This window comes from Lampetra fluviatilis, chromosome 28 (genome assembly GCF_964198595.1).
Source record: "Lampetra fluviatilis chromosome 28, kcLamFluv1.1, whole genome shotgun sequence".
NCBI lineage: Eukaryota > Metazoa > Chordata > Hyperoartia > Petromyzontiformes > Petromyzontidae > Lampetra > Lampetra fluviatilis.
The window spans coordinates 2,282,307-2,295,245 of record NC_136302.1 but is presented as its reverse complement, the minus strand read 5'-3'; the positions used below and the strand labels follow the sequence as shown (position 1 = coordinate 2,295,245).

Genomic DNA, 12,939 nt, shown 5'->3' with positions numbered 1-12,939 from the left:
AGTTAAAGCCTCCACCCCCAACACCCCCAGCGCCAACAGCACCACCCCCACCAACACCACCACCAAAACCCCCAGCACCGCCCCCACTAACAGCACCACCCCCAGCACCACCCCCACTAACACCACCCCCAGCACCACCCCCACTAACACCACCCCCAGCACCACCCCCACTAACACCACCACCAACAGCACCACCACCACCCCCACCAACAGCACCACCTCCACCAACACCCCCAACACCACCACCAACAACACCAACAGCACGACCCCCACCAACACCCCCACCACCCCCAACACCACCACCAACACCACCCCCAACAGCACCGCCACCCCCCTCGCTGTCACTCGACACTGCGGAGTGAGCCGCCACCCACTTCCTCATTCCTTCACCTCTGCCGACAACAATCCACCCCCTTTCCTCACTCACACAGCAACACACACACAGCTACACACACACACAGCAACACACACACGCAGCTACACACACACGCAGCAACACACACACGCAGCAACACACACACGCAGCTACACACACAGGCAGCAACACACACACAGGCAGCAACATACATACACACACAGCTACACACACACACAGCTACACACACACACAGCTACACACACACACAGCAACACACACACGCAGCAACACACACACGCAGCTACACACACAGGCAGCAACACACACACAGGCAGCAACATACAGGCAGCAACATACATACACACACAGCTACACACACACACAGCAACACACACACACAGCAACATACACACAGCAACACACACCGGCAGCAACACACACCGGCAGCAACATACACAGCTACACACACACACAGCAACACACACACACAGCTACACACACACACAGCTACACACACAGGCAGCAACACACACACACAGCTACACACACACACAGCAATACACACACAGCTACACACACAGGCAGCTACACTCACACGCAGCTACACACACACGCAGCTACACACACAGGCAGCAACACACACAGGCAGCTACACACACAGGCAGCTACACACACACAGGCAGCTACACACACACAGCTACACACACAGGCAGCTACACAACAACAACCGCCATTCGCCACTAAGTGGCGGTGACGTCACCACGACGCTTGTGCCAGGCCATGTGCACCTTGAGGCCACGTGAAGTGTCGAACGCCCGCTGGCAGGAGGTCACGGGGCAGACCCAGGTGCCACGGGTCGACTGACCGAGATGACCGAGATGACTGGCTGATGCACCACCTGTGCCCCCTACTGTGCCAACTTGCTGTGCTTTAGCCACCCGGCGCTCCGCTCGTTGTTGTGAGCGTCGCTCCTCCGCCCTCCGTTGTTGTTGGAGGGCGACTGCCTCCAACTGCCCAGTAGCGTCCTTCACGAGCCTCCTCCACTGAGGCCGATCTTGACACCGCTGGTACCAGTCATCGGCAAGTCCACTCAGCTCCACGTCCTCCTGTACCACATCACTCCATCTCTTCTCTAGCCCGTGCCGCGCCCGTTTAGCCCCCTCGATCCGGCCGAACAAAAGCTGTTTAGGCATGCGGTGGCTGGGCATGCGGGCTACATGACCCAGCCAACGCAGCCTTGCCTGCCGGAGGAGCTCACTGATGGGACTTTGCCCAGATCTTTCAAGGACTTGTGAGCTCCTCACACAATCCAGCCTGGTCAAACCCAGGATGGATCGTAGGCAGGCCAGCCTAAATGTTTCCAACCGGCGAAGATGCTCCACTAGGGGGGTCCACGTTTCGCAAGCGTAGAGAAGGGAGGGAATGACCGTGGCCGAGAAGACCTGAAGCTTCGTGCGGAGCGACAGACCAGGTAGCTTCCACACAGCGTTACGCAACCGATGAAAAGATATTGCCGCTCGACTGATTCGGAGTGAGACCTCTGCTGATAAACTGGAGCTGGTCATGAGCACACTGCCCAGGTATGGGAAACTCTCTACTCTCTCCACAACTGCCCCATCACCGATTGGGAGTTGTGGGGGCGGAGTGCCCGATGGTACAAAATACCCAGGCAGGTGCTTAGTTTTGGTGGGGCTGATGGTAAGGCCCCACCTCTTAGTGGCACACTCCAGCCTCAGCAGCAGCGTCTCCAACTCCTCTTCTGAATGAGCAGCTATTACCAAATCATCGGCATACATAACGTGGTTGACCAATAGGGAGCCATCCCTTGATCGCACCCGGGCGTCGATCAGCCTCCCATTATATCTGTACCAAATGGTAATTCCCCCGGTACAGCTATTGAAGGCTTCACGAACTACGCAGTCGAAATAGATGTTAAATAATGTGGGAGCCAGAGGACATCCCTGTCGCACCCCAAGGTGTACAGGGAAAGGCTCCGACTCCCGGCCACGTAGTTTTACCCGGGCCCGCTCACCATCATGAAGGTCCTTAATGATCGTGAGCAGAGGGTCAGGGACTCCGAAAGCACGAAGAACAACCCAGAGCCCAGTCCTACTGATGGTATCATAGGCCTTGACCAGGTCAATAAAGCAGAGATGTAGGTCTTTTTGGAATTCCCTACACCTCTGCTGTAGCAGACGGACAGAAAATATGGCATCTGTGCAGGACCGCCCTTTCCTGAAACCACATTGGGGCTCCGCAAGCCTCTCCTCAGCATGCCTAGCAAGGCGATGTTGAATAATCCTTGCCAGGACCTTACCCGGCACACTGAGGAGTGAGATGCCCCTGTAGTTGTTACAGTCTGTGCGGTCCCCCTTCTTAAAGAGGGGGACCACCAGGGCATCCTTCCAGTCCTGCGGAACCCGTCCAGTGGTCCAGACTGTTGTTATGATGTCATATAGGGCAGTCTGTGCACAAACGCCACCCTCCCTCAGCATTTCGCCTGGGAGATCATCTCTGCCCGGTGCCTTCCCTGGTCTCAGACTCCGGATCGCCCTCAGTACTTCCTCAACAGCCGGTACCTCAGCCAGCCACTCACAGGGGGTGACCTCTTCCAATATTTGAGGCACCGCAGCCTCAGCAGGGTTATCCCCACTTTGTGCCATGATGTTTTCCTGGCTGAGAGATTTTCCCTCCCCCAGGACCTCACAGAAATGCTCAGCAAATCTGCAAACCTGTTCCTGGGGGTCGGAGATTGGATCACCGTTTTTTCCTCTAATGATGGTAATAGGTGTGGCGCTGCAGGTTACTTTTTTGATGGAGTTAAATAGTGATTTGTGATCGCGGGCCACTGAGGCAGACTCCATCTCCTCAGCAACCCGCGACCACCACCCATCCTTACAGCGCCTTACGGCTCTCCGAACCTCCGAGCGAAGGCTGCGGTAAACCTCCTCATTCTCTGACGTGGGATGCTGTAGGCGATGAGAGTGGGCCTGTCGATTTTTCTCAATTAACCTGAACACCTCCTCCGTCAGCCAGGGTTCCCGGGGAGGTCTGGACCGCGTACCCAAAGCAGCCATTGCAGCTGCATGAGTCACAGTCTTAAACCTCGCCCATTTACCCTCGACATCAGGTGGAGTGGGGGACGATGCCAACCCCAGCTGCAAGCGATGATGAAATTCTCGCTTGCAACTTTCATCAGCTAACTTAGACCAGGCCACTTTTGGTTGGAATGGGATCCTGGGTGTACACCCACCACCGGAGTGGAAGAATGGCAGGCGCATCTTACAGATGACTAGTCGATGGTCAGAGGGCAGATCAGCTCCACGGTAGGTCCTGGTGTCAAGGACATGGGCTCGCATCCGCTGGTCCGTCACTACGTAGTCCAGCAGATGTTCTTGCTTGGACCCGGCATGCATCCATGATGTTGTGTGGATGTGCCGATGCCGGAAGAGCGTGTTGGTAATTACAAGCCCATGGGCTGCACAGAAATCTAGCAGCCTCCTACCGTTGTTATTGAGCTGATCTGGCCCATGCCTTCCAATCACTCCAGACCAGGTGCCAGCATCATGACCAACTCGGGCATTGAAGTCACCCAACAAGATGACTCTGTCCCGAGTGGCCACTTTAGCCAGCACCTGTGACAGTAGGTCATAGAAAGCGTCTGACTCATCGGCTTTGCCTGCATCCCTCCACGGATGTTCGTCTTCGGTGGGGGCGTAAGTAACCACGACCACCACTCCTCGCCTCTGGTTGATGGGAAGGCGAGCCCAAAGTATCCTGGGGCTTACAGCTTCCCACACCTCACCGCCACGCTCCCACGCCCCCTTCATTCTTTTGTTCAGAAGAAGAGCCACACCCTGTTGTTTGGCAGTCTCCTGCCCCGAGTAGAGGACTGTCCACCCCTCATGGTGGCAGGAGCCAGAACCGGTCCACCGGACCTCCTGAATGCCACAGAGATCCAGGCGGTACCGGTCCAGCTCCCGACAGAGGAGTGGCAGCCTCTCCTCCGCAGTGAGCTACACACACAGCTACACACACACACAGCGACACACACAGGCAGCTACACACACACAGCTACACACACACAGCTACACACACACACAGGCAGCTACACACATAGGCAGCTACACCACACAGCTACACACAACAACCGCCATTCGCCACTAAGTGGCGGTGACGTCACCACGACGCTTATGCCAGGCCAAGTGCACCTTGAGGCCACGTGAAGTGTCGAACGCCCGCTTGCAGGAGGTCACAGGGCAGACCCAGCAGGTGCCACGGGTCGACTGACCGAGATGACCGAGATGACTGGCTGATGCACCACCTGTGCCCCCTACTGTACCAACTTGATGTGCTTTAGCCACCCGGCGCTCCGCTCGTTGTTGTGAGCGTCGCTCCTCCACCCTCCGTTGTTGTTGGAGGGCGACTGCCTCCAACTGCTCAGTAGCGTCCTTCACGAGCCTCCTCCACTGAGGCCGATCTTGACACTGCTGGTACCAGTAATCGGAAGTCCACTCAGCTCCACGTCCTCTTGTACCACATCACTCCATCTCTTCTGTAGCCCGTGCCGCGCCCGTTTAGCCCCCTCGATCCGGCCAAACAAAAGCTGTTTAGGCATGCGGTGGCTGGGCATGCGGGCTACATGACCCAGCCAACGCAGCCTTGCCTGTCGGAGGAGCTCACCGATGGGACTTTGCCCAGATCTTTCAAGGATTTGTGAGCTCCTCACACAATCCAGCCTGGTTAAACCCAGGATGGATCGTAGGCAGGCCAGCCTAAATGTTTCCAACCGGCACACAAACAGCTACACACACACACAGCGACACACCCAGGCAGCTACACACACACAGGCAGACACACAGCTACACACACACAGGCAGACACACAGCTACAGACACACAGGCAGACACACAGCTACACACACACAGGCAGACACACACACACAGATAGAGATCCCTGGTATTGACTGAAACCAAAAACATTATGAAATTATGTTTAGCTGAAGGTTGGAACGGCACACGCCCGGCCGCCTTTGTCTCCCCAGTGCCGATGGTTTTGTTTGACACCTCACCAGGTACACAGTATTCGTTCAAGGCTGAAGTCTACCTAGGGGAGGCCCTGTACCGATTCAAATGCAGCAAATACCCCGGTTCACGTCGGGGATGCGTTCCTGAAAGATGCGACGGCGACGACGAATATCGAAACGGCGTCAATCGGAGCGACGTCCAGGGCGGTGGTGAAGGTGGTGGTTGGAGGTGGTGGAGGTGGTGGTGGTGGGTGGTGGTGGGTGGTGGTGGTGGGTGGTGGTGGTGGGTGGTGGTGGTGGCTGTGGTGGTGGTGGCTGTGGTGGAGGTGGTGGTGGTGGCGGTGGTGGCGGAGGTGGTGGTGGTGGCGGCGGTGGTGAAGGTGGTGGTGGTGGTGGCGGCGGTGGCGGAGGTGGTGGCGGTGGTGGCGGTGGTAGTGGAGGTGGTGGTGGCAGTGGTGGCGGTGATGGCGGTGGTGGTGGAGGTGGTGGCGGCGGTGGTGGAGGTGGTGGCGGTGGTGGTGGAGGTGGTGGCGGCGGTGGTGGTGGAGGTGGTGGTGGTGGAGGTGGTGGAGGCTGAGAGGCGACGGATAACGAGAGCAGACGGACGACGCTGTCAGCGACGTTGAGTTGATTATTGACACCGCTAGCTACCTAGCGCTAGGTCGCGAGCGGTGTCAATAATAAAGTGGCGACGCGCTTGCCAAACGAGGTTAAATCGGGAGACGGGAATCGAACTCGGGTCGCCGGGTTCGTAGCGCAGTGCACAGCACCGGTTGGCAGGAAGGAGGTCATGGAACAGACCCAGGTCGTGCCGTGGGTTTTGACGGACTGAGCTGACTGGCGGATGCAGTCATCTCAACTGCTCGACAAGCACGTGCAGAATAAAGAAGAAGATGCTGCTCGTGTAGCCTTCAACAGGCTGCGGGCGAGCCGTGCCGCCGACACCACCATTGTCTGCCGTCATTCATTGGGCCACAAAACAAATGACGTGCCGAGCAGAAACGGGAATCAATTGTCTATGGAGAGGTGCCAAAAAATGTGTAGGGGGCCGTCCATAAATGACGTCACGCGATTTTAGACGAGTTTTGACCCCCCCCCCATCGTCACACGGCGTCACAAAAAGTCAGACCCCCCCCTCAAATATGACATCACAAAGCTCTGGCCCCCCCCCAAAAAAAATAAATCGCTTTAAACTATTGTCATTGTAGTGCGTATTTAATGTGGCGCTGCACTCTGATGTTGTAGAAGAAAACATTTATCAAAACGTCTATTTAATTAAGTAGAACGTGTTGTCTATATTTATTTAAAGTTGCGCATTTTGATGTGACGTCACATTTCTCCCCCCCCCCCTCGTCACACATCGGCACAAATATCTGACCCCCCCCCCACCCCCAGGTGCGTGACGTCATTTATGTGCGGCCCCTAGCAGCACTTTGGCAGCGATGTTTCTGCCCGTGCGCGTGGCAGCGGTGACGTCCAGGATCTCGGTGGCGGCAGTGTCCGGGGTGTGGTGGCCACGGCGAGAGGGGTTCTGCTGCAGAGAGTTCGTGGACTGTTTTGGGGTATTTCTCCTCCACTGGAGGAGCGCAGACCACAGCGGTCGACTGCGGTTTACTGCCCACTGATGTTGTTCATGGCTGGGAATGTAATCTAGGTTGCCAGGGTCAAAGTGCAGTGTGCAAAACCCCTTACTTTCACACGCACTAACAATGATCAAGATCCCCCGTGTAGCCTTAACATACTTCTGTGGCAAGTGCTGTTAGCGAGCGCCTATGAAGGCCGGCACTGCACACGAGGGGGTGGGTGGCCGACAACACGCCCCACCGCCTTTGTCTCCCCAGTGGCGATGTTTACACAACACAGCAGGTATTTATTTAAGGTCGAGTCGACCTAGAGGAGGCCCAGAACCGGTTCATATCGTGACTGGAGTTGTTTGCCGTGAGCCGGAGTCGAACTTGGGTCGTCGCTGGGTCGTCAGCGCAGCGCAGCGCTAACCGCTGGACCACCGCTCCCCGCACACGCGCACGCAACATCCACAACTCCCTATCCCGACCCAGCCGCCGTCTCTCCCTCCACCCTCAATTGACTCTCCCCTCTTCCTGCCATTGAACACGCTGGATCCGTGCAAAGAATGAGACATTGTGCGTGGTTCTTTTCCGTGCGCCGTTGGGGAACACGCTCGCTCGGGGGTGGGGGGGGTGTGAAGGCACGGCGGCTCCGATTAGCACGGTTGGCTACGTACGGTGCAAAAGAAGTTCAACAGAAGTCATCTCCCCTACCATCACCACCGCGACCACCAACCTCGCCACACCAATCAACAAAGCAACATCAAAACCAGCGGCACGTGACGTATCCACTTCCCTCCCTTCGAAGCTCGGTGTGGGAAATTTCTTCAAAAGTGTCAAGACACCGTTCAATAGCAATCACTATACTCGGCAATGTGGACTCTGCCTTGCACTCAGCTGTCCGGAGTGTTCGTTTAACGCTTCGCCTTGTACTGCAACATCGTGAGTCTATGGCCACCAGATTGGGCAGCACAAACTCACCCCTGTACATTTTATATTGGTCATAACACAAAGACAAAGATCCCCCCCCACATAGTCTTAACAGACCGTTGGGGCAAGTGCTGTAAGCGAGCACCTATTAAGGCGGGCACGACATATGGGGAGGTGGATGGCCAACACCACACCCAGCCACCTTTGTCTCCCCTGAGCTACTGTTTTACAAACCGCTCGAGGTACTCATTGAAGGCAAAGTCGAACGGTTCAGATATTCGTCACCATAGTTGGCCATGAGCGAGAACCCAACTCAGGAGCAGTGTGCTCGGCACTGCGTTACTGCCCCTCAGTCACACGCGCGTACGCACGAACACACTCGCACAAAGTATCGAACGTGGCGATCGTAGACTGTTGGCCGGCACAGCACCTGACGAGGGGGTGGTGTGGACAGCACCACCAATGTCTCTTCAACGCTCATGTTCACATACCATGATGGATACTCAATTAAGGCTGAGTGGACCTAGAGGAGGCCCAGGACAGGTCCACGTTTCCGCTTGCTGCCGGTTATTGAGCAAGGCTGGGAGTCTAATCTTAAACTAAACTAGTTTATTTTACCAGGTAAGGCTCCACTGAGCTGCGTAGCTCTTTGTCAGAAGCCACCTGGCCACAAGTGATCGCTCAACCAAGTGGGTTATCACGTGGAAATATATAGCAGCCAAAGACTCTAAACGCGTGATGTTGATTCTAAATGTGGAGGGAAAAACCGGAGGTCACCGGGTTCGTAGTTTGCGGCAGCGTACCAAGCTATACAACTCTGCTCCGTGCACAGACAAATATTCCCCGTGTACCCACAGGCCAGGTGCTGTGAGCAAGTGCCAATTTACACCCCACAGGTAAACACTCACCCTCGTCATCCACGTACCCACGCACGAAAGGCACCGCAGATTATCACGTTCATAAACTCACACATAAACAAAGATAAAGGTTCCCCAACCTCCAATAGACTTTAACAGGCTGTTGGGCCAAGTGCTGTTAGCGAGTAGCACCTGTGGATGCCAGAACGCCGCACGAGCAGTGCCGGATGAAGCTAGTGCGGGGCCTGTAGCTTACGTTATAAAGGGGCCTTAAATAATAAAAAAACACACGTAATTATTCAAACACAAATGTTTTACTTGCATAGTAAAGTAATTGTATTTTTTTCATTTGCTTTACAACGAGATAATACGACAAATCGCTAACCTTAAACACCCAGTCGTTCATAAAAGTTGAAGGCGGTATTGTACTACAGTAATAGAGCAAGTGCAGAATCACTGAACCGGAATTGATAGCTTGAAAGTGCAGGGCCCGTAGCTACTACTACATGTGTAGCTACTACTACATGTGTAGCTACTACTACATGTGTAGCTACTACTACACGTGTAGCTACTACTACACGTGTAGCTACTACTACACGTGTAGCTACTACTACACGTGTAGCTACTACTACATGTGTAGCTACTACTACATGTGTAGCTACTACTACACGTGTAGCTACTACTACATGTGTAGCTACTACTATATATGTAGCTACTTGTGCTACGAGGATAATCCAGGCACTGCGCACGAGGGGTTTGTGTGACCAGCACCACGCCCGACCACTTTTGTCTTCCCAAGTGGCGATGTTTACACGGCGCACCAGGTACTCATGTGAAGCTGAGTCGACCTAGAGGAGGCCCAGGACCGGTTCAGGTAATCGTCGCTGGTTTTGCCCATGAGCAGGAATCGAACCCGGGTCGCCGGGTTCGTAGCGCAGCGCGGTGACCACTAACACTACCGCTGCCCACTTGCACACGTAACCCTATACACACACACACACAACCCTATACACACACACATGACCCTATACACACACACATGACCCTATACACACACACACACAACCCTATACACACACACACAACCCTATACACACACACACACAACCCTATACACACACACACACAACCCTATACACACACACACACAACCCTATACACACACAACCCTATACACACACAACCCTATACACACACAACCCTATACACACACACACATAACTCGATATACACACACAACCCTATACACACACACACACAACCCTATACACACACACACACAACCCTATACACACACACACACAACCCTATACACACATAACCCTATACACACACATAACCCTATACACACACACACGTAACCCGATACACACACGTAACCATATATACACAGACACAGTGAAGTGAATAACACGCCGACGTACAGGCGACACAAGGGTAGGGGAAACAGAGTGCGCACAGCCGACACGGTGACGCAATGAGGGTGACACATGGGGGGGGGTGGGGAGCGGGTGGGTGGGGGGCATGTGGGTGGGTGGGGGTGGTACCTGTACATCGATGGGGCCCCCCTTGAAGGGATCGCCTCTGAAGGCGCCGTCGTCCACGAGGCTCGAGACGGCTCCCAGCTGAGGGCGGCACGAGACAAAGCGACGATCAGCGTTGGCACGGACGGCCGTGGCCCCCTCCGTCTCCAGCGTTCACACTCGAGGTGCGTTTGGAGCATTTGGCCGCCGCTATAAATGTCCACGCGACCAGAAGCCCGACAGCCTGTTGGAGTCTATTGGGGGTTGGGGAAGCTTTGTCTTTGTCTTTGCGTGAGTTTATGAACGTGGGAATCTGCGGTGCCTTTTGTGTGTGGGTACGTGGGTACGTGGATGAGTGTTTACCTGTGGGGTGTAAATTGGCACTTGCTCACAGCACCTGGCCCTGCGGTCTCTATGGGTACACGGGGAATATTTGTCTTTGCACGGAGTCGCCACGAACTACGAACCCGGTGACCTCCCGTTTTCCCCTCCACATTTAGAATCAACGCGCGTTTAGAGTCTTTGGCTGCTATAAATGTCCACGTGATAAGCCACTTAGCCGAGCCATCATTTGTGATCGCCAGGTCGCTTCTGACACATACAGCTCAGTGAGCCTTACCTGGTCGCAATAAAAAATAAGTTAAGACAAGATACAGTTCTCCGTCACTCCCTCTCCACGAGCCATCATCATCTCTCGCCACTGCCACCCGGCTTGCTGCTCCAACCCCTCTCGTCCTACATTCTCATTTTCCCTCGACCTCCCTCCTCCTCTGCTTCATCGGCTGCCGATCTGTTGCCAATCTCACAGCCGGCTGCCACCTGACTTCCTTCCTAGATGTCCTGCCTAGCTCACTTTGTAAATGGCAATCTGCCATCGGAAATTGAGTTACGAGGAAAGACCCAAAACTCCACAACAGACGCTGCCGCTTGGACGTGAAACATGCGGAGATGCGTTGGCGGAAGTGGCTCGGTGGGTCATCGTGGAGAGATTCCTCAAGTCTGCGTCAATACACTGGGAGTGACAACGTCAAGATCCTGGAATCAAAGCTGGGCTGAACTGTCGAGAGATTCATTTGGGCTCCTGGGTGTTGTGAGTTGACGGTCTCCGACCAGTCAATCATTTTGGATTATTCCAGCTTTGAGCGGTGCCAACCCAGCCAGGTACACAATTTAGTCCGCCTTTGCATTCATTCATTCTCTCATTCATTCGTCCTTCTTCTCTCGTTCGGTGGTGGGTCGATCGGCGTCGTCTAGGCTTTGGCGTGGAGGCTGGCGGGCGAGCGAGCCAGTGGACGGGCTGCTGGTGCTACTCGGTGATCCGTTCTTTCATTTCACTTGGCCCAGTCTGGCGCCGGAGGGGATAAACGTCTTGGACGGATTTTCACGCAGCACGCTGCTTCCGCCGGAGACAAAAGCAGCGTTCATCTAAACGGGGCCTATTGAAGCGACCCCGGACAATGAGCTCTGTGCCAGAGAGCCCCACTCAAGCACTGTACTGGATCCGATCTAGAAGGGAATGGGTACACATAATTTAATACATAGGGCGTACTGGCACTTGTCACAGAAATGTGGAATTTCCACCACTGGCTCAAGGGGCTGTGTTTGGGTTTGATGTCCTTCCCCCGCACCTCCGCTGAGCGCAGTTGGCTACGTACGGTGCGAGAGAAGTTCAGCGCACACGCATATATAATGCTGATGTCAATGTGATACGTCTCCAACTTGTGTTCGCTCTGTAATTCATTAATTTCTTTAGAACTGCTTTTGTGTGTGTTTAGTTTGTTGTCCTTCCCCAGCACCTCCGATTAGCACGGTTGGCTCCGTACGGTGCGAAAGAAGTTCAACACACGCGAAGTACGAAGTTCGTTTAAAAGAAAGACAGTCGACAGCCGAGATAGGGTGCGGCGCATTGCAGGGGTGTGACGACGCATCCGTCCGTGAGTCAACATCGAATCCCAAAAGCTCACGATGCATGCATCTAGCCACGTGTGTGACAATTCATGTGTTTTAATTGCATGCAAATGGGAATGCAGGTGGCATGCAAATGTGATGCCAATGTCACAGAGCCCAGGTGTCGTGCCGCGTGGGAGGGCACGTCGAGACAGCGCGTAGCAGCATCCACCCACCGGTGGCGACCAGGAGAACATCCAACAAAAGTGAGCCCTCCTAGCCAAGACTCCCAGACCATCCTCCTGCCCAGGGATATCTCCTTTCAGTTTCATGTATTAGGTATAGCCCTGTGAGCCATTCGGCTCTTGAATAGGGTGCAACCGCAACAAACAAAAAACAAAAACATGAACAAGAAAACATCTTAAAGTGACTGCGTGAAAACAGAAAATCCAAGAAAAGACAGCTAAATATTGCAGAAAAAGCACCGTACACCAACGCTGTGTGCAAAAATCCCAGTGGGATGCAAGTCAAACAACAACAACAACCACAAGACAACTTAGATTAAGGCCATCAGTCTAACTCCGTACTACAACAAAAAAACATGGCTAAACCAAAACATTTTTCGAAATCACCAAAATAAAGCCATAAAAGCAATGAAACAGTGATCATCGGAACCGTGACTGAATTTTCACAATAAACGACATAAACAACATGTACCACCAGACCCGAGCAAAGCCCCCCCCCCCAAACCATCCCCCTGCCAAGGGTCTCCATTAGCCAAGTCCCCCAAACG

At 54.3% G+C, this 12,939-nt stretch overlaps 1 protein-coding gene across 2 annotated transcripts in view; it reads right to left on the bottom strand.

Moving 5' to 3' along the window:
- LOC144942691 (endothelin-converting enzyme 2-like) overlaps positions 1–12,939 on the bottom strand; it is an 80,165-nt gene that overhangs the window by 41,086 nt on the left and 26,140 nt on the right. For both annotated transcript variants that reach the window (XM_078869518.1, XM_078869520.1), the window contains exon 3: positions 10,284–10,361. In XM_078869518.1, coding sequence (XP_078725644.1) covers positions 10,284–10,361 — 78 coding nt within the window. The remainder of the gene's footprint in view (positions 1–10,283; positions 10,362–12,939) is intronic.